General features: G+C 45.9%; 1 protein-coding gene across 4 annotated transcripts in view; it reads left to right on the plus strand.

Annotated features, from left to right (window-relative positions):
* The window catches only part of nlgn2a (neuroligin 2a), a 99313-nt gene extending 85379 nt beyond the window's left edge, over positions 1-13934 (plus strand). For 2 of the 4 annotated variants that reach the window (XM_023843397.2, XM_023843400.2), the window contains 5 exons: positions 7208-7393; positions 8943-9250; positions 10869-11028; positions 11202-11568; positions 11732-13934. In XM_023843397.2, coding sequence (XP_023699165.1) covers positions 7208-7393; positions 8943-9250; positions 10869-11028; positions 11202-11568; positions 11732-12554 — 1844 coding nt within the window. In that variant the 3' untranslated portion in view covers positions 12555-13934. The remainder of the gene's footprint in view (positions 1-7207; positions 7394-8942; positions 9251-10868; positions 11029-11201; positions 11569-11731) is intronic. The other 2 variants (XM_023843399.2, XM_023843401.2) reach the window with 1 other exon arrangement.
* Positions 13935-24643: the final 10709 nt, after the last annotated feature.

Consider the following 24643-nt stretch of genomic DNA (forward strand, 5'->3'; position numbering starts at 1 on the left):
CAAAGTGTCTTAGTGTGTGTCCTGTGCTGGACTGGTATGATGTCCATGGTGTGTACTTGCCATATGATCCTTGTAGTTTGGGATAAGCTGCAGTATTCTTACGATCCTGTCATAGATAAGTGGCTGGACGATGAAAAGATGACATTTTTGAGAAGGTGCCATGGTGATTTAAGGAAGTGCTGTAAATACACAATTTATTGTTTGTGGATCAAATACTGCCCTGACTCTGAATGCTGAACTCTTAATGCTGAACTGGAATTGTCTGTGTGTGAGTGTATGTGCTCTGGCATGCGTTCAGGGTGCCCCCCACCTCTCACCCTGTGCATTCTGAGATAGGCTACATACCCACTACAGAGCATCAGTGAGCAAGTGGTTATGCAGGATGCATTTTAAACCATTTTCATGCATGAACTTTGGACATTGTCTGGAGAAATGCTCCGGTTGGTTGGGACGAGGGGTGATGCTTGCAGGAGGCAGGACATGATGTAAAATGTATGCTGCAGAAATCAGTGTTTTGTTCACTCCTTTACTTGCAGAAGTTCCTGAATTTTGCGCCAGTCACATGATAGAAATGTCATAAACACACTCACTATCCATGAATTCTCTGGACAATTTACTGCCCCATTCACATAAGGGGGACAATCGAAAATTACCTGGAATTTGTACTAGGATGGTAGCAGGGTTAAGTACGTTTAATGTCTGGTGCGACTGCTTTGGACATTTGCATTTACACATACGGCCCCTCTGGGTAATATCTAGAAAAGTTCAGGGTGGCAGTGCATATCTCAAGGGGGGTTTATTTTCATTGGGGAAATGGGACAAAAAAAAGGACTGGGATGCACCAAATAGACAGACCATCAGCTACATAGTTGCACATCATCGCCTCTAGGGGGCAAGTGACACCCGCATTTTTTTTTCCATAAGTGTCAAGAATGTAGGGCATGTATGAGAGGACAACAGGAACTCCCTAAATCGGGGTTTTGGGGTGTTTTTTTCTGCTAACTTAAGGGCTGTTAAGTTGCGTTTTAGTCTGTGTAGTGTTGTCAGCTCAGACATTCACCAGAGCCCAGAGCTGCCCTCGCTGTTCCCCAGCCTTGCTAGCCTGATCTGCCCCCCTCCCCCATGCTGTGTGCTCAAAGCAGTATCAGTGCTTAGTTACCCAAGGCTGTCAAAGTTCTCCTGGACCAATAAAGTAGGTCAATGGTTTTTCACTCATGGAGGCCATGCGATGACGTACAGGTTTGTGTGTGAAGGTACGTTCCCACTGGGTCTGCAGGTGTATGTGTGATACATCTGTGTGTTCATGTGGGTGTGGGTGTGGCTGTGTCCTGTGTACCATAATATCTGCTGCAGATGCAGCATTAATAATTGATGTCCTTTGCTCAGGAAGACTCTCTCTCTTTTTTATTTTTTATTTTTTATTTTTGTCCTGTCCTTTAGCAAGCAGAATCATGGTCTGAATGCACTGCTGTGCCAAACATGTTTGCTTTACCATGAGGGGCTCTATAAACTCTGTATGGGCCCCTCATGTTGGTGGATTTCTTTTTATTTTATTTATTTATTTCATTTTTATCACATGTAAAATATTGCAGTGGCTGAGCTGGCCGAAGAGGAGGGACAGATTAGGAGGGAGAAGAAAAAGAAAGAAAAGAAAAAAGAAAAGAAGGAGTAAGTGAGAAAGACAAGTCAAGAATGATAGGAGTAAAGTAGAAAGCACGTAATCTCCAATTGCTGCATCTGTAAAGGAGAGGGAATTAAAAAAAAGGCAAAAGATGAACAGCATCTCAAAGAAGTGCAAAAATGGATAAATACATAAACACAAACAAAAATAAAGAAAATGACTTGCTATACAAGCATACAAAATTGTTGTATTTGCTTGGGGTGCGTGCAAGTGTATGTACATGCATGCTCAACTGTGTAGGCGAGGTGTGCGGGCCTGTGTGCATGTGTTGTGTGTGTTGTGTGCATGTGATATGTGCGTGTGTTGTGTACGTGTGTTTTCAACATGGAACGTACTAAATAGCAAGGGTGGGAGGCCGCAACCACACCCCACAAGAGCCAGAGGTCGGCGGAGACAGGCCCAGCAGGTCCAGGATGTCCATAGCCCTGAAGAGCACAGAAGAGCCGGGGCCCCACGTCCCAACGACAGCTGGGGGAGGAGGGAGGTCCCATACGCAGCCAAAAGAGCATGAGCCCCAGAGAACCAGAGACAACAGGCAGCCTGATCTCTCTCTCTATCTCTCTGTCTTTCTCTCGCTCTCTCCTCTCCACATATTGTTTGAACAGAAAATCTCACACCCTACTAAGCAACAGGAGATTTTGACGTGAGGAGATCATCTTTGGGTTATTTGAAGGTAGCGTGTGGTGAACCCTGGATCACCCTTCAGTTCGTGGCTGGTTCCTTGTCCTCCTACGGTCAATATGTGGTCAGCCATAGGTCAGGCTTCAGCTAGCTACAGGTCAGCCAGGGTTTGAAAGGAAGCTGATGTACATGTGTACGTGGAGGAGGTCAGCCCTCTGCGGTCATGTGACCCAGTGTTAATTTGGAAACGTTTTACATTAACTGCACCTTCATAATTCATTTTTGATACATTCATAGAGCATTCATAAGCAGCATATAAGTATACCTTAACATCCTAACATACCTTAAGCATTGCGTTCAAAATACTTTCAATGAACAAAACATGATAGCTGTAACACACATTAATAACATATTTTATAATTGTATAATATAATTTTTGTTATTAATATTAAGATGTAAGGTGTCATTTTCACAAGTGTCAGTACATTTCATCATAGTTTATGGCATCGGAAATTAATTTGGTAACAATTTCTATGAATGGCATATCTATTAGAATCTGTACATTCATAACACTATAATGCATTCCTAAAGCATTATAAACACGGCTATAAATATTCATAAAAATGTGTACCACATTATAGCCAAGTTTATTATGCATTAGTAATGCTTCATGAAGCTATCATCTATAATGCACTACAGTAAAATCTCGTTATAGTGTACTCGTTTATAACGGAATATCGTCTATAACGGACGAGGTCCACTGGTTTCGGCCGTGCACCTTTACGAACGTGCAGAAAAAGCATCAGATGCAGTGGACTCGCATATAACGGAATTTCGCTTATACACACACTTATAACGGACAAACAAATCCAGCAACTTTGGATATAATGGACTGTTTTGCCAGGTCCCTTGAAGTCTGTTATAACGGGATTTTACTGTATAGATACCTTCATAATGCAGTACAAAGCATCCTTAATTCTTATACAGACCATTATAATGCATTATGAAGGGACCTATAGTGTATTATATTAGAGCTTCATTGGCGCGTATGAAGTATTATAATCAACACTATAATGCCTTATGACTGTCACTAGAAGATGCTGTTATGCTTTAACTCTTATACTGACCATTGTAATGCATTATCAAAGTATCTGTAGTGATGTATAGATGAGAGCTTTAAGTGTTACCATTCATTTTTTTTATCATCTAATTTTTCAAAATTAAAAATCTCTGTTGACGAATAATTTTCGCCATAGTCTACGTCAATTAATTGAACACTGATGTGACCAGTCTGTTTCTGCAGTCTCCATGGCCACATGATTTTCAGTCACTGTGCTGGCGTGACGTCAGCAGCACCCAGACCTTTCACACATCCTGACACCATAACACCTGTATCTGATGTGAGCCGCTGACCTGCTGTTTTTGGGTGGGGGGACCCCCTTAGCAGCATGACACGAACCGGCTGTGTTCCCAGCATGCTCTGCTACCTTCGCTCTGCCACCTCTCAGCACTGCCCCCCCCGACATGTCATTCTGAAGGGGGCACAAGTGAAGCCCCATGTGGGAAAATAATAGCATTCTAGGGAGCTGCCTTGTGACACCACTACCTCCCCCCCCCCCCCCCCCCCGAAAGGGCAGCAGGAGGCAGAGACAGGCGGAAGGCTACCGGCAAGCTGTAACTTTTGTGCTGGGGAGGAGCCATGGGCTTGGAGAGTAAGACCCCCCTTCCTGCGGGCAAAGTGGGGGAGAGGGGAGGCAGAGACTGGCAGTGAGAATGTAAATGACTGCTGGTTGCTGTACGTCAGTGGTTTCTTTGTATCGATGGCTGATATGAGTAGTACGAACACAGATGTTATTATGCTGTTTGATTGTGTCTCTTTTTTCACGTGTTTGAAAATGTTAAAATGTAGCGTCAAGGGCTTTGAAATAAACTGAACTGAACACAGAGAGAGATAGGGAGAGAGGACAGAAACGAAGAGGAGGAAGAGAAAAAATTAACAGGTAGGGGAAGAGTGGAGTGGCGGCGATGAGGTGGGGGGGGCGGGCGAAAGAACAGGGGAGTTGACAGAGGGCCGGGAGGAGAGGAACAGATGAAAGAGGAGTGCGAAGGCAGGAAGACAGAAGCGAGAGAGAGAGAAGGAGGGCGTGCTATCCACAGCCAGCACGCCTCGAGTCTCACTGCCATCTAAACAGTTTACTTTCTGCCTGAAAGTAAACAGTGCCCCCTTTTACCACGAGGACGGCTGGTTTGGGGGGGGTCTCATTTACGTGCTCGCAGCTGCAGACCACAACGTGGGGGGGTGGGAGCTGTCGAGAAAGGAAATAGGAATAATTTATAACCGTACACGCTGCCGGAACAATCAGGGCTACACAGGCGAGTAAGAGAGAGGAGGGCGACTGGGTCGTGGTCCGGGGTGCGGTAATTAGCGGGCCTCCGAGTGCAACGTGCCGGTGCTGGGTCCCCAAGCTTCCGCAAGACTCTTAATGGCAGAATCACACACTTGTGCTGTTTCGTCTGCGTTCTGCTCGGGGCTGGGGGCCGGGACGAGGCTGGAGAGAGACATAGTGGTAACATAAGAGGACATACAGTTATTGTTATATGCTGAGCCAAGTTTGGCTTAGAGTGGTCAGGCACAGGAAATTGGAATGTTATTTTATGCTTTTATTGATTATTATACCCCATTGAAAATGGGAAGCAGAAAACAAGCCCAGAGAGAAAACTACCCTTTGAGGTTTAAGGGAAGAATCATTTCTCACTGGTGACCTATGAATGATGCTTATGCTCTGTGCAGTCTTCTTTTTGGACATCCGATATAGTGTCTTTGCTTGGGCGTGGTCTTGTTAAGCCGCCGCTCTGCCCCCATGTTCCAGCATATTGTTACACGTTACATGGGGTCTCCATGAGCCCAGCCCAGCCGGGAGCAGGCCAGTGAGATGCACAACATGACCACAGCCATGATAATCTATAACACCATCGTACCAGCTGGGCTGCAGGCTGTCACTTGTGACGTAATATCCACTTGGGGAGCAAGATTTGGAGAATAGCTGCAGATGAATCTTTCTTGGCCATATACTTATACACAAATGGTAACATTTACACACACACACACAGGTTTGTAATTATACTTTTGTGGGGACTCTCCAATCATTTCTATGGGAAAAACCCTAATCCCAACAATGAAAACCTTAACCCCTACCCAACCCTAACCTTAACCATAAGTAACCTAACAAAATACAAGACTTATGGCATTATTAGTTTTTTTATTTCAGTTAGAGATTTTCAGAATATTGAGATTATACTTGTCAGGACCGAAAAAATGTCTGTACAAGGTCAAATGTTTTTATCGCATTGTGGGGACATTTGGTCCCCACAATGTAATTTAAACATGCCACCCCCACACACACACACAGACTCATTAATTAACATATAGCAGCACACGCACTCAGTCTGTAACACACAGTTACTCATACATCTCTACAAAAGCACACACACTCAATCACTACCATGCAAACACACCATCACTCAACCAGTAAAACACAAACTCCCACACATAATCACTAACCCATGGATGCTCACGCTCAGTCTGTAAAATGTAAACACAAACTCAATCACAAATGAATAGACACACACAGAAATAAGCACTTCAGTCAGTAGTTCACAGACACACACAGACAGAGAGCACAGGCAGTAGGAAGGGCAGCCGGGTCCCCACAACCACAGCGGAAGGCCCCTATCTCTTACAGATCAGGTGCATTTAACCACGCTTTTGTGCTGTGTAACTGATAAGCGGACCAGCGGGGTGTAATCCAGGCTCTTTCAGTAGCAGCTCTCCTTGGTCAGGGGTGGTGGGGGTAGAGTGGGGGTGTTAATGGTGACCTTGCAAGTAGACTGGTCCCAGAGAGAGAAACAGAGCTACCTACCTTGTCAAATGCAGTGAGGTGGTCAAGAATAGCGGACTGTGGTTGGCAGAACGCCACCAGAGAAAGCTTAATAGGCGTGTGTGAGGGAGATCAGGCATGTGCATGCACGAGGGAGAGCAGGTGTGTGTAGGTGTCTGTGTGTGTCTGTTTGTGAGAGAGGGAGAGCAGACGTGTATATGTGTGTGTACGTGATGGACAGCAGGCGTATATTGTGTGTGTGTGTGAGGGAGAGCAGGCATGTGCATGCACGAGGGAGAGCAGGTGTGTGTAGGTGTCTGTGTGTGTCTGTTTGTGAGAGAGGGAGAGCAGACGTGTATATGTGTGTGTACGTGATGGACAGCAGGCGTATATTGTGTGTGTGTGTGAGGGAGAGCAGGCATGTGCATTCATGAGGGCCGATCTGTACCAGTCTGTGTAGATGTGTGTGTGCACGTGAGGGAGATGGAGTGTGTGTGTGTGCGTGAGGGAGATGGTGCGTGTGTGTCCTCGCTCGACTGTCGGTCGGCTTTGATCAGTCTTCCCCAGCTCTGCAGCCGGAGCTCCGTGTCTTGGAGGCAGATGAAACGATCTTCCGCTATTCCAGGCTCACAGAACACCCACCATTTTATTCTTTATCAATTTCCCAGCAAGCTCTTTTCTCACTCCAGTACCCCCCCCCCCCCCCCCGCCCTTTGAAAATGGTTTGTTGCTCTAACGAGTTGTCGCAGTGCTTCGCTAATTTTCCTTGACTTCTCGGTGATCAAACGGCATTTCCCATTTATCTGAGGAAGGTCATCAAGTGGCGGCAGCATGTGGTGACATCAGTGAGGTGCGGCAGCGTGTGGCCGCGGGAAAACCCCGTACCTCCTCAGAGCCATAGTTTCTGAGGGCTGTGACATCACAACATAGGATGCCAGCGGTATTAATCCACTCTCTCCTCCCCCACCCATCTCTGTCCATTCCCCCTACCCATTACCCCTTCCCCCTCACTTTCCCCACCCCGCAGGCTTCCTAAGCACAGGGGACCAGTCAGCAAAGGGTAACTACGGGCTCCTGGACCAAATCCAGGCTCTACGCTGGCTAAATGAGAACATCGGGCACTTTGGGGGTGACCCAGAGAGGATCACCATCTTCGGCTCCGGGGCGGGGGCGTCCTGCGTCAACCTGCTCATCCTGTCCCACCATTCTGAAGGTGAGGCTGCCACACCCCCGTAATGCAACCTCCCCACCGTTCTTTAATGCATTAAAAACTCACAGAGTCAGAAGCTAACCCCTCAGCATCAGGCTTTTAGTTAATTTCCTGCTTTGATCTTAAATCACATGCCTTGAATGTCACCAAGCCGTCCAGTGAGATGCTGGTTTGGGTTCAGTAACATGCTGTTTAAACAGGAGCTCTGCTTCCAGGGATGGAACCGGCTTCCATTTGGTCTAAACACCACTTTCTTAATTAAATTACCATCTGACCAAAAATGCTGGCATCCTAAAGCTGAACATGGATAATTTTCTCCACTTCCACTATCCAAACGATTAGACACTTATTTCTGGGCGAGGCATTTTGGATGCAGGGCTTATTCGGGCTCTGCGCTCTTGCAGGCTCTGCGCTCCATGGCGTACAGACTGCGCCAGGCGCGTGGAGAGCCTGCCGTTTCCCCCAGGACCCGGGCATCTGCATTTCCGTTAGGCGTCTTCTGTGTTTTTACTCTGTGCCACTAACTCACTGACTTGTCCTCTCTGCTGATCTCATCTTACCCCCCCTTCCCCCCGGTCGCTCTCACGTCATCAATAGCACCTTCGCCGTCATCGTTGTCCTCGTCACCATGACCATGTAATCCACCCCTCCCCACCCCAGCTGGGTTGCTGATCCTAAGGTATGCAAGGATGTTTCTTTTCTGACAACTATCGCTTTCAGCTGGTATTTGACACCAAAAAACATATATATAAGGCCATTACACTTGCAAAAACAAATGATAGCCTCATGGGGTCAAAGTGGACAGGTCTAGATGGCAGAGCTGGTAAGCTGACGGGGAGCATCCATGGGTAAGATGGGGTAAAATCCAGGTTATTGCTGGGGTTGAAACATGGGCAGGGATGGAGCGGCTCCTGTCTTCCCATTCGAGCTGAAGCGGGACAGGTTAACAGCAACTCCTAATTGCTTTCAGAGGGAAAGGATGTGGCGCCCCTCCCTTATTATTAAATAAAGGAGATGCCGAACAGCTGTCGGATGGAGAGGCTGTAATAAGTAGATGGCCGTCCGCTCCGCGGGGACCACTCTGAGCAGCTGTCGAATGGCCCGCCCCATGGGGGGTTATCCCATGACATTCCCATTAGAGATTCCCAAACCCTCCAGTCTGCCAGTTTGAGTCCGATCACACTACTCTCCCATGCTCGGTTATATCCATCCCCACTTTCTATACTCGTTTTTTGCAGTGCACTTCATTTCCCGTTCATTCCCAGTCACGTGTCCATTTCATTCCCTATCTGTTCCCCAGTTTGTTCCAGCATTGGCTCCAGGTGTAAAATTCGGGATCCTCCTCCTTTCCATTGAGCCTGAACAGAGCTGACTGGCATGGACAGACATTACACTTCAGAGCCCTTAGCCTGGGTGAATAATTAATACACTGCAGGAATTGGCTGATGACACACAGGCATTCCGTGTAGCGTCTGAAGGGTTACTGTGCACTCAGGTCCTCTCTGGAGCTCCAAGCCTAGCTGGCTTTGCACGCCATTCTCTCCCCATGCAGGTGGACCCTCTCATGGTCCTCCTCATCTTCTCGGCCCCCCAGGACTGTTTCAGCGCGCCATCGCCCAGAGTGGCTCTGCCATCTCCAGTTGGTCGGTCAACTACCAGCCCCTGAAGTACACCAAGATCCTGGCACGCAAGGTGGGCTGCAGCTTTGGAGAGACCGCCAACATGGTTGAGTGCCTGCGCCGCAAGAACTTCCGCGAGCTGGTGGACCAGGACATCCAGCCAGCCCGCTATCACATCGCATTTGGGCCTGTAGTGGATGGCGATGTGGTGCCTGATGACCCGGAGATCCTCATGCAGCAGGTGGGAACCTCAGGGTTTCTCGTTTCCAGCCCAACAAATGGACCCATGCATCTGCCCATTGCCCTTGACGCTGTCAAAACCGTGTGTAGCTGTCACCGATTGTACAAAACCAAATGATGTGGGTTTGGGAAAGGGAACAAGATCTTTATTTGCCAGTGACAGGGGAGGACAGGGCACGGAGGGGTCATTCTGTGGATAGCACCATCACCTCTCGCTTTCAGGGCTGGAGGTTAGGCTTTTCCACCCAGGATGCTGTTACAATTCCCCTCTAAAAACTGATTCCTGCTTTTTCACATTCAGGACCCTTTAACATAGGATATGATTGTGTATACTCCCAATCAACTTCCACTGGCCTGTATTGCAGTGGATTTGAGGCACTATCATGACCTTCAATCTCTATTACTTTCCATTTAACTTACCATTGTACGTGAATTTTTAAAAAGTGCCCCCCTTCCCCTCCCCACAATAGTATGATTTAAGTACCTTCTTTTTCTACTGGAGGATGTTCGGGTCAATCCCTGTTTACAGCTGCAGCCATCTCTTCTGCAGTATCAGCAGCCTCCAGTCGTGTAACACAAGCATTTCATTTAGAGATGACTATTACTATTTTAATAGTGCTGGTATTTAGGATATGTTATGACACAGAGTAATTATCATTGTTATCGGGTTCATTTGATTGTGAACATTGAATATTATTTCCTTGTTCTTATTATCCAAGGAAATATATTTAATTGTTTTTGTGAAAGAATACAAATTTTCAAAATACAATTTCTTAAAAGTAGAACCAACCAGTTCGAAAAAAAATTACCTAGAACTCGACCTGAATCTCAGAAGTGAAACCGTGAATGCCGACCTAAGATGACTTGTTCGCGCGGGGAAATGAGTCACGCGGCACGTCTCTCAGGGGTAAAGGGTCTAGACAGTAAAAATACATTTAGATAATGATAGACAGTAACAGTAATTATTATTATATAATAAAATACATTTAAAAATAAAGATTTCTTAGTAATTATTTTAATATTAATAATAAACCATTAATAAATTTAATTACAATAATATTGTACAATAATATGGGGCTTAATTACAGGTAAGGCAGGCAAAACGCAGACGGACAATACAATGACCGAACTGGGGAAACAAACTGAAACGCGGACTAAATACAGAGGACTAATGACAACAACCAGAAACAGCTGATCACATGGGGATCCCACACGGGGTTAACGAGGGGGCGTGGCACACGGAAGGAGCGGATGATTGGGGCACGACACATTGTTTTTTTATTACTTTACACATTGTTTTGATACATTTATTTTCTTACTTTACAAATTACTGTTTTGATAAATGTGCTTAGATGTGTTTAGTGTGTTTAGTACAGTATATGCTCTTCTTGTTTTATCCGGTTCATTTTGTGTTTAAATGCTTAAAAAAAAAACATATTTAGATTTTTTGGGGCTGGGAACCAATTAATTGGTTTTATATTATTTCTTATGGGGAAAACTCGATCACAACTCGAACTTTTTAGGATTTCAACCAGAGTTCTGAACGGATTAAATTCCGAGTTCCGAGGTACCACTGTATTAAAATGTTTTGACATGCACTTCCCATTCCACTCCACCAGGGGGAGTTCCTGAACTATGACATCCTGATCGGGGTGAACCAGGGAGAGGGGCTTAAGTTTGTGGACGATGGGGGTTCTGAGGGTGAGGAGGGTATTTCTGCTGCCGCCTTTGATTACACCATCTCCAATTTCGTGGACAACCTATACGGATATCCAGAAGGTGAGGAGTTAGCCTGCCAGTCAACACTGGGTAGGAAGGTTGCAGTCCTGATGCTCTTAAAATGGCCTCAGTTTTGTTACTGGGGGATCATTGTCAGCAATTGTAATTCTTGTCAATCAATGTGGCTGAAGAGCCGTGGGCTTAGACTGTTCTCACCCAGCTTTTCTTCACAGGTAAGGACATCTTGAGGGAGACCATCAAGTTCATGTACACAGACTGGGCGGATCGCGACAACGGCGAGATGCGGCGCAAGACTCTGCTGGCGCTCTTTACCGACCACCAGTGGGTGGCGCCGGCGGTGGCCACGGCCAAGCTGCATGCCGAGTTTCAGTCTCCTGTCTACTTTTACACCTTCTACCACCACTGCCAGACAGAGACGCGACCCGAGTGGGCAGACGCAGCCCATGGGGATGAGATCCCCTACGTCTTTGGCGTCCCCATGGTGGGTGCCACTGACCTCTTCCCCTGCAACTTCTCCAAGAACGACATCATGCTCAGCGCCGTGGTCATGACCTACTGGACCAACTTTGCCAAGACAGGGTCAGTGTTTGATGCATTGAGCATGTTCTCCTTAACTTACCGACACCATTCACTCTTGTACTTTTTGTTTACATGCATATCTAAGGAAGCGAATACCCAAAGGAACTTGCAGTTCCTCAAACCTAAGTTTGGTAACTAAAGTCTTTTCTGATTGGCTGTCTAGGGATCCCAACCTGCCAGTGCCCCAGGACACCAAGTTCATCCACACCAAGCCCAACCGCTTTGAGGAGGTCATCTGGACCAAGTTTAACTCCAAGGACAAGCAGTACCTGCACATCGGGCTGAAGCCGCGGGTTCGGGATAACTATCGGGCCAATAAGGTGGCCTTCTGGTTGGAGCTGGTGCCTCACCTGCACAGCCTCCATGACGTCTACGTCAGCTCCACCACTACGCGCCTGCCGCCGGGCACGCCCCGGGGGGGGGGCAAAGGCTCGGGGCCACGCACCACCCGCCACCCCATCCCCACCTTTCCACCAGACCCTGACCCCGATGGCTCGGAGAGGCCTCGCCACTCGCCTTTCCCCGACGACACGCGGGACTACTCCACGGAGCTGAGCGTGACGGTGGCCGTTGGTGCCTCCCTCCTCTTCCTCAATATCCTGGCCTTCGCTGCACTCTACTACAAGCGGGACAAGCGGCACGAGATGCGGAGGCGCCTCTCTCCACAGCACGGGCCCGCCAATGACCTGGCACACAGCCAGGAGGAGGAGATCATGTCCATGCAGATGAAGCACTCGGAGCATGACCCCCACCATGACTTGGAGCCACTACGACCCCACGAAATCCTCCGGCCGGCCTGCCCGCCCGACTACACCCTGACGCTGCGCCGCGCCCCGGACGATATGCCGCTAATGCCGCCCAACACCATAACCATGATCTCCAGCACCGTTGCCGCCATGCAGCCTCTTCACGCCTTTAACACTTACCCCGCCCCCGTGGGGCACAACAACACCCTGCCCCACCCTCACTCTACTACCCGCGTATAGTGGAGTCTCACGGAGGACGACTCCCTCAGAGAGTCCGGGCGACGCCGCCTGCTGCAAACATCTCCCCCTGCTGGTGCTCTGTGGAGACACGCAACAGAACTGCTGATCTTTGCTTTTCTCTTCGAGGGGTCTTCTTCTCCCCCCACCCCTGCTCCCGTACACTGTCCCCCACCCCTTGTTTGTTTCCCATGTTTTCCCCCCCACGTCTTTGGCAAGATCTGGTTCCCTGGGGTCGGACAGCAGCCACTGTAGCCGTGCCTCAGCCATGTTCTCACAAGGCGGGAAAGAATTTCCATGGTTTTCTTTCCAATGAGAATCACGCCCCAGCCGCCGACCTCCTCATGGTCTCCCCCGCTCTTCTCCACCGCTTTGCTGTGCCTGCTTCTCCTTATTTAATCCCTCTATCTTCTGTATCGAGGTCAGCCCTTTCATACCCCCACTGTTATCGCTCTTTTATCTCCCTCCCCTAGCCTTTCTTTCTCAGCACCTCTCCGTCTGTGGTTCCTTGGAAGGAGCGTGAGCACACGCACACCTACCCAAACACACGTGTGTGCAAGAGGTGACTTGGAAAGGCAATATTCCAAAACCCTCTTTCTACCAGCATTCTTGGTGCCAAGACCTGTTGTTCTGATCCAGATGGGGCACTCAGAGAAATGGAGGCTCTGTGTCCTGCCTGTGCGCGGGGGGAACGGTCGAAAGAAAAGTGCCAAACATTCGCCTCCTTTTATTTTTCTTTGTACTCTGTATCGATTGATTGTTGCTGTTCTTTGTTGTGGAAAGAGTTTTGAAAATATAGATTCATAGAGATATAGATTATATACATAATCTATATAAACGTATATATAAAGAAAATTTATGAACGGTTCGCTCTGTGGGGATCTATGCATGAGGTTTTCCGGATTGGGCAAGCAGAGGCGGCACACCAGACAGGAAAGGTTAAAAAATTCAATTGCCATTTTGCTTTTACAATTTTGTTGTTCTTTGTATTTTTTTAAATTTCCGTCTTATGCGCATTCATGCTTTCGAAGACCAAGCATCCGGACCTTTGGCCTGTCCCTAAAGTCCCTCCCATAGGTATCAGTGAAAAGGGGCATCTGTGGAAGCCAGTGGCAACTAATAAATGAATTGATAGTAAATCGGCAACTCCAGCTGCTGCCCACTTCACACTGGACCAAGCAGGTCATGCCTGCTCCTCTCTCAGAGACTGTTGAGCCTGGTCTCTATCCATCCATAAGAGATACCTGTCTCTGTAAGAGATACCTGTTGTTATTCCTGTCTCACTCATCTTGTACCAATAGGAACATTGTGGTCTGTCACTTCTGGGCTTCGCTGCTCCCCTCCCGTCCTGTCACTACCTTTTCCTGTGAGGATTGGGGGTGGGGGGGGGGGGGGGGGGAATGGTTCGATTGAATCCTGTGCTGGATTCAGTAAATTCGAATGACAGAAGTGCTTATTCAGTTTCCCTGACTTTTTGGGCTTTTTCTCTAAAACCAAGTGTAGGTTTTTTTCCCCCAGCAAATTCAAAGAATGAAGATGCTTCTCTCAGTCACCCAAAAAGTAGCCTGGGCCAGAGTCATTTAAAGTATTTTAATTTCAAGAAGAGTTTCATTTTCATTTTGCTTAGTATGCATTTATATACTCTTTTCATGTACCTTTACAGTTTTACCCATATACACAGTGGGCAGAGGGCCTTGCTGAAGGGCACTGCACCCGCTTAGCTTCTGTGAGTAAAGCCACAGCTTCTCCTCTTCATCACAGCTCCATCCTCTTCATCAATCTCTGGTTCATACTCCCGGCTGCTAAGCGATCCTCCTGTCTGTGAGACCCCTCGCCTACCTGAGGCCTGTCACATCAGAGGCAACACCCATGTTCCCTTCTACGGTCCCCTCCTCCCCCCCTGCCCCCCCTGTGTGGGCCATAGCCTCTTGCTATTTTGATGGAGCACCCTTACTGGTAATTAGGACTAAGACAGAGCTAATGGTGCGTTCATTTTTCTCTCGGAACTCGGAAATTCTGAGTTGAGTGACATCATGTCCGACAATCTCCCGTTCGAGCTACCCACATCTCAGAACAAACATGGCTGCCTCCATGAACACGTTGCTGTGTGTTGTTACGCTATATTTTAGCAGATTTGGAGTTTTCCAAATGGAGAAATTGAGATTTTTCCGAGAGGCAAACAAGAAACACGAACTAGTCAAACCACATTAAAAGCTTTATAAAATATTTTAGTACATTCATAGCGATATTCTTTTTTCGAAGGGTAAATAAACTATAAACAAACCAAGTCACCATGTTGAAATTACGTCACAGGGGCAACTCGGACAACAAAATCTTGTCCGACTTCAACGTCATAAAGGAGGCGTGTTTCCGACGGGAAGTGACGTTTTTTGTGACGTTTTCATCCAAGTTCCGACTTGGAGAGAAATAATCGAACGCACCATAACCTCCCAACACTACCCCCCCGCATACGGTCCAGACCACCCCTCCGGCTCAGGAGCCAATTCCTCAGGCAAAATCCCCCCCCCACTCCCCTCCGCAACCTACAAAGAGGGGAACTGGGCAAACTGCTCTGCCAGTGAGAAGCTCAGGTCCTGAAGAGGTTCAGATATTCGTCTCTCAGTGTCAGATGGAATGGAGCAGGTGCAGATTTCACCCTTCAGTCCACCTTGTTCTCTCCCACCCTTAACTGCCCCCCCTCCCCAATTTTGACCACGCCAAAGTGACTGCAATGTCTTACAAGCACATTTGGGTAAATGGCAGGCTTCATCCGCTCATGACTAGTCAGTCTGACAGGCTTGGAGTCCAAGAGGCATATTTCACAGGGGACCTGGGAGGGGCTGTGTGCTCTGTTATTACGGCCCCACCCACCGACTTCCTATGCTCACCCCCACCTGTGTTCTGTGATTGTGGGGGCGGGGCTGGCCTTGGCTGGCCAGGGCTTGACAAAAGGTCGGGGGGGGTGGGCATATATTCCCCTTGTAGTTGGGGAAGGGGGGGGTGTCCTTCAGAAGCAGCGTTATATTTCCTTTGGGGGTGTATTTGGTGGGCGGAGTACAACAAAAAGAGAAACAGAGAAACTGGAAGACCTTTTCTTCTCCTTCTCCTCCTCAATCCCCATATGAAGCAATTGGGCATAAACACAAAGAATGGGGGGGGGGGGGCTCCTGGGGCCTAATCCCAGCGGGGGGGGTGGGGGTCAACTGCACAATCTCACACAGGAACGAAACAGAGGCAGACTGTACTGTGCAGCTGTCTGTGGAGACAAACTGATAATCCACGAAAAGAAGGAAAAACATATATCCAAGTCTCCCCGGATGTCATCATATCCCACATTGTAACCGTGGTAACCAAGACATCTGTGACAGCAACAGCAGACCTTTGTGGCCTGAGTACAATCCGACATACACTCATAAAAATTAGTAGGGGAGCAAAATACACATATACATGCAAAAACACAAGGATACCGCCGAATAAGAGCAGCGACTGAGAGATTTTTTTCCTCCTTTTCCATTCTTTTTCTTGTTGTTTTTTAGATGTTGACACATTGGACGGCTTGTGATGGTGACAACCTCTTTTCCCTTTTTTTCCCAACTTCCTGAAGTCCTCCGAGGAGCGTGACGTGGAGAATGGACAGAGTCGAAATGAAAGACAGACTGTACATTTTTTAAGTGTAATAACAACCAGACAAAAGTACCTATTTGTAAATATTAAGTTTCTCGTTTGGTTTTGGAGCGAATGACTGAAATACTTTGTGACAAAGACGGCAGGTGCAAGGCATGCTGTGGCTGACGGCCAGGCCGTATGCTTTAGGCGGCCTTTATGTGCTTCAGGCGGAATTTCTGGGATATCTCAAGGTTAAAATGGCTGTCATATCATGAATCCACTGTGTATTTTTTTATTTTGTGATATATATATGACTAATTAGGAATAAAGTTGTAAAGTTCTAAAAAGTAGGAAGTAGGATGGTATAGAAGGGGAGCTGTGCGTCTTTGACTCCTGGTTTCCTTGGCCTGACGGAGCAATGTCATGCAGTGTTTTGTCAGAGGGGCCTGGTGATTTGTCAGCTTTACATATCCACCATCTTGCTCTGGAACATGTCAGGAATTCCTGCCCGAATGAGGATCAGGGCACTCTCCTTCCGACCCCCCCAACACCTCACTCCCAAGTGACATGAACAGCACCTTAAAGCCCGTGAAAACAAGACAGGATCTGTCTGCAAGGTCTGAGTGTGACGCAATGTGTGTATGTTTTATGGTCAGCTTCTTAATGGATTGCAGCTCGGGATTTTGGGAACCAGTGGTTCACGTTGCTATTTAAAATAACAATGAATGACAATCCTCCAAAAAACCCCAATATCCATACTTTGAAACCAGCTCATTTAACGAAGGTGTACTTTATTGCTTTAAAAACAGAATGATTTACTCTTCCCTGCTTATTCAGTTGCTAGTCTGGGCAATTTGTGTGTCAATTACCGAACCAAGGTCTTTTATTTTTAGTAATTAACTAGGATGAGACAGTCTCATATTCCAACAGAGATTAAGGAGCAGGTTTGAAGGTTAGTATAAGGTGATCACATGGAAGGATCCTGCGCGCACAGGGAGCATGACCTTTGAACTTTGAACCATCAAGTAAATGGGTCACCAAAAAGCCTTGCACCTGTTGTCACATTTTTACTCTCTTTGTTTGAATTCAGAAACCCAAGACTTGAGATGAAGAAAAAATGTTAATAATGAATTTAAAAAGAATAAGAAATTTAAAAAAAGAAAAAAAACATAAATAAGGTGATGATATTTCTGTTTAATTTAGAAGTTATTACACACTGTATGCTGTGATTCCGATCTGGGGAACATTAAAGACATTCATAGCCATGCCATGGATTGTGTCTCCTCATTGGCTGTTGAGCTGGATAGCCCCTCACACAGTCCATTCATTCAGAATGCAGAGGAATTTTAAAACTTCAATGAAAATGGTTCTGAAAATTCAGATATAGAAACAGTTCTGACCCATTTGCATTACTGTAACTCAATAACATGCAACCAAAATTTGTTACAAAAAGAAACAAGAGATTAAAAGTTGATATTAACATATGTACAAATAAACTTGGGGTAATCAAGGGCTATCCATCCATCCATTATTCACTGGTAATCCTGGTCTCGTTATTGGGGGCAGCAGTCCGAGCAGAGATGTCTGGACCTTCCTCTCGCAAGTCACCTCCTCCAGCTTATATACAGTCATTCTCTTCTTTTTTCTTCTTTCACTTAATACCCCTTCTGAAGCATAAGCCACTGACAAGACCTCTCCAGGGATCTTGGTCCTGGGCCAGTTTCTCCATTTGTCCCCAGTGTGGTCCATTCTCTTGGCATCTGCTTGCAGGTCACACCACCAGGTGCCGGCCTCTTTCTCTCTTTCCCTGGGGATTCCATGTGATAGCTTGTCTTGTGGTGCTTGAGGCCAGCTTCCAGAAGGTGTGGCCTGTCCACCTCCAACATTGCCGGAGAATCTCTTCCTCTGCAGGTTCTTGTTTTGTTCACTGCCACAGTTCTTGGTTGCTAATGATGTCAGGCCAGTGATTCCAGAGGATTCTTCTCAGGCAAGTGTTGAAAAAAGTCTAGCTCTTCTCAGAATCACTTTTTATTGGCCTAATAAAATCACACTTAACAACACAAACTAAGCATTTCCTCCTAGAACCAAACAAATAAAAAATAATTTAGATAAAGGGCAACAAGTGTGACAGCAAACAGCCATGTTTATATTTGGACCACCATGAACTACCCTGCAGGTCATGCCCTCATAGGATTTGGATGATGTTGTTTGGCACTCCATAGTGTCTCAGCAGCTTCCAGCAGGTCTCCCTGTCCACATTACCAAGCACCTTCTCAGAGATGAAAAACCTGCTAGATACCGGCACTCCAGGATCATGGTTTCCTACCTCTGCTCTACATAGTATTTCTTGTCAGTCTTGATACTCTCCTTAGCACTCCGTTTGGCTTCTGTGTACTGCTCCTGGGCCTTAGCTTTCTCCATTCACGTACAATTGTTGTTCATTGCTGCTTTTTCTTTCCTCTCCTGTGTCTTCTTAAATAGCCCTGTATATCTCAAGTTGGCTTGCGTATCCTTTTAAGAAGAAATATTCTTCCACTAATTATCAGGTTGCTTGTAGCTCATAGGCCTGTAAACCTCTCCCTGTTGTTCCTATTGCCCAGACCCTACTGCCCCATGACCTCCTTGTAGCCCTTGTTGTCACTGCTGATCTTGGTATTGGGGCAAACCTTGGTGCCCCCCCCCCCGTGTCATTTTCCATGGCCTCACTGAACTCCTCGTCACGTCAGTTTTTGCTTCCGCAACTGCTAAAGCCACATTCCACTTGGCCTGTGGATACCCATAAGCTGCATCAAGAATAGAAGCTAACAAAGCTTGGAAGGTCTCCTTCGTCAGCCAGATGGTTCCCTTTACCTTTGGTGTCCACCACCGGTTTTGGGGGTTGCCACTATGAGGGGAACCAACAACCTTATGACCACAGCCCTGTACAGCACAGAACATAGTCCATTTGGCCTCAACATCTCCAGTCTCCCTTGGAATGAAAGAGAAGTTCTGTTCAGAGGTGTGAGTGGAACATCTAGAAGCATCTGCCAGATCCTTCCAGCACATCCTCTCAATACAGTTGGACCTGCTAGCTCTGTCTGGCAATTTCCCCATCATCTGATCATAAGTTGACAGATTACATAGCTCCTCTCTTCACCTGAGTGTCCGAGACACACAGTTGTAGATCTGATAATATGGTTTATGAACATCCTTATTCTCAGACATAGTGTTCTTTATGGACAAATTGTAGCACAGAAGTGTAATAACAGAGCACTGCTCAGGTTCAGATCAGGTTTTTCTCAATTACACCTTTCCATATTTCACTGTTATTACCTACCCAAGGTCTCAGAGAGGGCTGAATATTCTGAACTGATGTTTGGTGCATAAGCACAGACGATAGAGGGTATGCCATGACGTCACAATAGGTGGAAGTTACTGCGGTTACGCCCACTGAGTTGCAAAATGGTGTTCGGCTTGGATGCCATGAAAACATCTAAAATAAGAAAGAGCTGTTGTGTGATGATTGTACAAATCAATTTAAGAAGAAATCATTGCAATCCGCAGAAACAACTGGAATCCTGGCTCCGAAACATGGATTTACAGTTGTCTCTTTTTGTCAATTATGTGGATTTTTTTGGTAAAATCATACTTTAAGATATACACTCACCTAAAGGATTATTAGGAACACCATACTAATAGGGTGTTTGACCACCTTTCGCCTTCAGAACTGCCTTAATTCTACGTGGCATTGATTCAACAAGGTGCTGAAAGCATTCTTTAGAAATGTTGGCCCATATTGATAGGATAGCATCTTGCAGTTGATGGAGATTTGTGGGATGCACATCCAGGGCACGAAGCTCCCGTTCCACCACATCCCAAAGATGCTCTATTGGGTTGAGATCTGGTGACTGTGGGGGCCATTTTAGTACAGTGAACTCATTGTCATGGTCAAGAAACCAATTTGAAATGATTTGAGCTTTGTGACATGGTGCATTATCCTGCTGGAAGTAGCCATCAGAGGATGGGTACATGGTGGTCATAAAGGGATGGACATGGTCAGAAACAATGCTCAGGTAGGCCGTGGCATTTAAACGATGCCCAATTGGCACTAAGGGGCCTAAAGTGTGCCAAGAAAACATCCCCCACACCATTACACCACCACCACCAGCCTGCACCGTGGTAACATGGCATGATGGATCCATGTTCTCATTCTGTTTACGCCAAATTCTGACTCTACGATTTGAATGTCTCAACAGAAATCGAGACTCATCAGGCCAGGCAACATTTTTCCAGTCTTCAACGGTCCAATTTTGGTGAGCTCGTGCAAATTGTAGCCTCTTTTTCCTATTTGTAGTGGAGATTAGTGGTACCCGGTGGGGTCTTCTGCTGTTGTAGCCCATCCGCCTCAAGGTTGTGCGTGTTGTGGCTTCACAAATGCTTTGCTGCATACCTCGGTTGTAACGAGTGGTTATTTCAGTCAAAGTTGCTCTTCTATCAGCTTGAATCAGTCGGCCCATTCTCCTCTGACCTCTAGCATCAACAAGGCATTTTCGCCCACAGGACTGCCGCATACTGGATGTTTTTCCCTTTGCACACCATTCTTTGTAAACCCTAGAAATGGTTGTGCGTGAAAATCCCAGTAACTGAGCAGATTGTGAAATACTCAGACCGGCCCGTCTGGCACCAACAACCATGCCACGCTCAAAATTGCTTAAATCACCTTTCTTTCCCATTCTGACATTCAGTTTGGAGTTCAGGAGATTGTCTTGACCAGGACCACACCCCTAAATGCATTGAAGCAACTGCCATGTGATTGGTTGATTAGATAATTGCATTAATGAGAAATTGAACAGGTGTTCCTAATAATCCTTTAGGTGAGTGTATACTGTATTTAATACTCATCAATTAAATATTTAGTATCATTCATTTGTATTCTATGTAACTGTAAAGTTTTTATCAGCATTTATTTAAAAACATGATGATTAGCCTTGTGTTCAAAAAATATTGGGGGATTATTAAATAGTGTTAGCTAACAATGCAAACCCAGTTTTCCTTAACTGTAGCAGCCAATAATGTAATAACTACCATAAATGTAACAACTGCCAATAGCATATTTTTTTCCATTGTTAATGCAATAAAAGCGGCTAATGAAATAAATTACCGATACCTTAGTAAAATTTCTGAGTGAAAAATGTATTACATTATTGGCACTTATTACATTATCGGTTTTTATTACATTAAGAACAGAAAAAAATATGTTATTGGCAGTTATTTCATTAATAGTAAGTTATTACATTATTGGCTGCTATAAGAGCTACTTTACAAAGCAAGTTTAGAGAGTTATCCAGATACTGTTAAAAGTTAAAATATGTCATACGGATCCCTGTCGAGTCCAGCTGTTTTTCATTTAAGCAGATGATCATGCGTCCATGATCACTTTCCATGACTATAAGAAGCCGTGTGGCAGTATGTTTTGCCACTCAGTCTGTCTGAGGGAGCACGTTCCAGCAGCGATTTGACGTCAGTTCATACCCTCTATAGTCAGAGACCATCCCCCAACTCAAATATGAAGGGAGGTGACCATCTCATTTACTGGGATGAACATACAAGCACTGAAGTGGGGGTTATGAGTAAACCAACACCTACCTGACGCCTCCCCCCCATGGTAACTCCAGAGTGGAATTTAGTTCAGGTCTGCAGTCATAAGGGTAAGATACAAACTTTGGAGAAAGCAGCACTGAGTCAAAGGTCTGTAGGTTCTGACCCAAAATCTAATTCACTGAGCACAGCCCTCCTCTATCTGAAAGATTTGAATGTGTCACGTGGGATCAGTGGGTGAGAATAATGTTACTTCCAGAAGCTTAGGCACCTTCCAGAAGCTCATGCAACTCCCAGCATACTACAGCCTCATCGTTGATGGAACCGGTCCAAAGTGAGCGGGCTCAAGCAGATACATGTGCTGCATCCTGTCACCTGGGGGTGCTCTTTGACCTGGTGTCCTGCTAATGCAGCAAAACATTCTAGTTGTAATTTGGTTGTTTTGATTTCTTGGGACAAAACTCAGCCTAACTCTCATTTGATTGAAGGATCCAGTGGATAATGACAGATCAAAGCAAATAATAATAATAGTTCATCAACCCAGGGGATACATTTGATTAACTAGCCTGCCCCCCCATTGGCCAACCCCCTGCTAGTTCAATAGAATAACACTCACTGCACAAAAGATGCTGATCTCGGCATTGGCATCTCTGGAATGGTCCAAAGATTGATACCCACCAGAGACCTTTAGTCTAAAAACAAGCAAAAATGCCCAAAACAAGGAGAAATTACCCATGTAAGTACAGGCAGTCCTGCTACAGTGCGATTAATGTATTCCTGAAAAATCTCACATTCACTGAAATCACATACTAAAATACAGATATTCAATGGGAAAAATAGGATTAGGGGAATGTGACTCCAAAAGTTAGTAACTTATGGCAACAAAATTAATTAAATAATAAAAACAGTGATACCAGTGACCGATAATGCAATTATACACTGACTGGCCAAAAAAAAGTTGTCATTTGAATTTATATCAGCAAATATTTACGGGCCAATGACTGGATCATTATTACAGCTCAGCAACTTTATGCAGCAATAAAGTGAAGTCAGCTGAGTACCTGAATCTACTGAATGGCCAGGTTACACCTCCATCCATCATCAATGGATTTTTTCTTCCCTGTTGGCATGGGCATATTCCAGGACAAGAATGCCAAGATTCAATGGGTTCGAACTGTCAAAGAGTGGTTCAAGGAGCATGAAGAATCATTTTTGTGTATGACTTGGTCACCACAGAGTTGTGACGTTAACCTCATTGAAGGTCTTTGGGATGTGCTGAAGGAGGCTTTATGGAGTGGTTCAAATCACTTGTCAATACAGGATCTCAGTGAGAAATGAATGCAAATCTAGATGAAAATAAAAGATGAGATGTTGCATAAGCTTGTGGAAACAATGGCATGATAAATGTGCGAAAAATTCAAATGATGACTTTTTTTGCCCAGGCAGCATTTTAAAAGAGAAATAACAATAATACAACACATAAAAAAATAATATCACAAACATTTGCTATGGGGCTTCTGAGTCTCACGAGAATTGCCTATTAACCTCTTCAACCAAACATACTGTCATGCCCAGAGGGCGGGACCAAGTAGACATAGCCACGTAATTATCTGTCGCTCCACTATTTAAAGTGGACGAGACATAGCAGTATTGCAAAGTATTGTTGCCATGTATTGGAGCCATACCGAGCGTTATTTTGTCTTGTGGGGTACCGCAGGGTAAAATTTTAGGACCACTATTGTTCCTAATTTACATAAATGATATAGACACCAATATATACAGTAAACTGGTGAAATTTGCAGATGACACCAAGGTGGGTGGTGTAGCAGATACTGAACTAGCGGCTCAGCAGCTACAGCGGGATCTTGATTTAATTAGTGACTGGGCCGATACCTGGCAGATGAAATTTAACATAGACAAATGTAAGGTACTCCATGTAGGGAGCAGGAATATAAAGTACAGGTATTTTATGGGATCTACTGAAATAAAGGTAGCTGATTATGAGATAGACCTTGGTGTGTATGTTGATGCTTCCATGTCTCATTCTCGCCAGTGCGGGGAAGCAATAAAAAAGGTCAATAGGATGTTGGGGTACAGTATATCTCCAGGTGTGTGGAGTTTAAGTCAAGGGAGGTAATGCTAAGATTATACAATTCCTTGGTGAGACCTCACCTAGAATATTGTGTGCATGTTTGGTCACCATATCTTAAAAAGGAAATTGCGACCTTAGAAAAGGTGCAGCGTAGGGCCACAAGAATGATTCCTGGTCTTAGAGGAATGTCATACGAGGAAAGGTTAGTTGAGCTAAATCTGTTCAGCCTCAAGCAAAGGAGACTGAGGGGGGACATGATCCAGGTCTATAAGATTCTAACGGGTTTGGATGCTGTTCAACCAAATAGTTACTTCAGCATTAGTTCAAATACAAGAACTGGTGGCCATAGGTGGAAATTAGCGGGAGAACATTTCAAACTGGATTTAAGGAAGCACTTCTTTACACAGCGTGTAGTCAGAGTATGGAATAGTCTTCCTGATAATGTAGTGCAAGCTGAATCCTTGGGTTCCTTTAAATCAGAGCTAGATAAGATTTTAAAAAACTCTGAGCTATTAGTTAAGTTCTCCCCAAGCGAGCTCGATGGGCCGAATGGCCTTCTCTCGTTTGTATAGTTCTTATGTTCTTATGTGTCTTCCCCGCTTGTCTTGCCTGCCCTGCTTGTCTTGCCCGTCCTGCCCATCTCGCCTGCCCTGTCTCCCTCGCCTCGCCTCGCATTCCCTGCCTGCCTGCCTTGTCCCGATCTCCCGACCTTCCCTTCTGGATCCACCCGGCTTGTCGTCTCCCCGTCTCTTCGCTACCCATAGGACTGACTTTCCTGGCTATTCTCTTGGATCATCCACTCTGGCTTTGGTGTTCT

Source organism: Paramormyrops kingsleyae, chromosome 10 (assembly GCF_048594095.1).
Source record: "Paramormyrops kingsleyae isolate MSU_618 chromosome 10, PKINGS_0.4, whole genome shotgun sequence".
Lineage (NCBI taxonomy): Eukaryota > Metazoa > Chordata > Actinopteri > Osteoglossiformes > Mormyridae > Paramormyrops > Paramormyrops kingsleyae.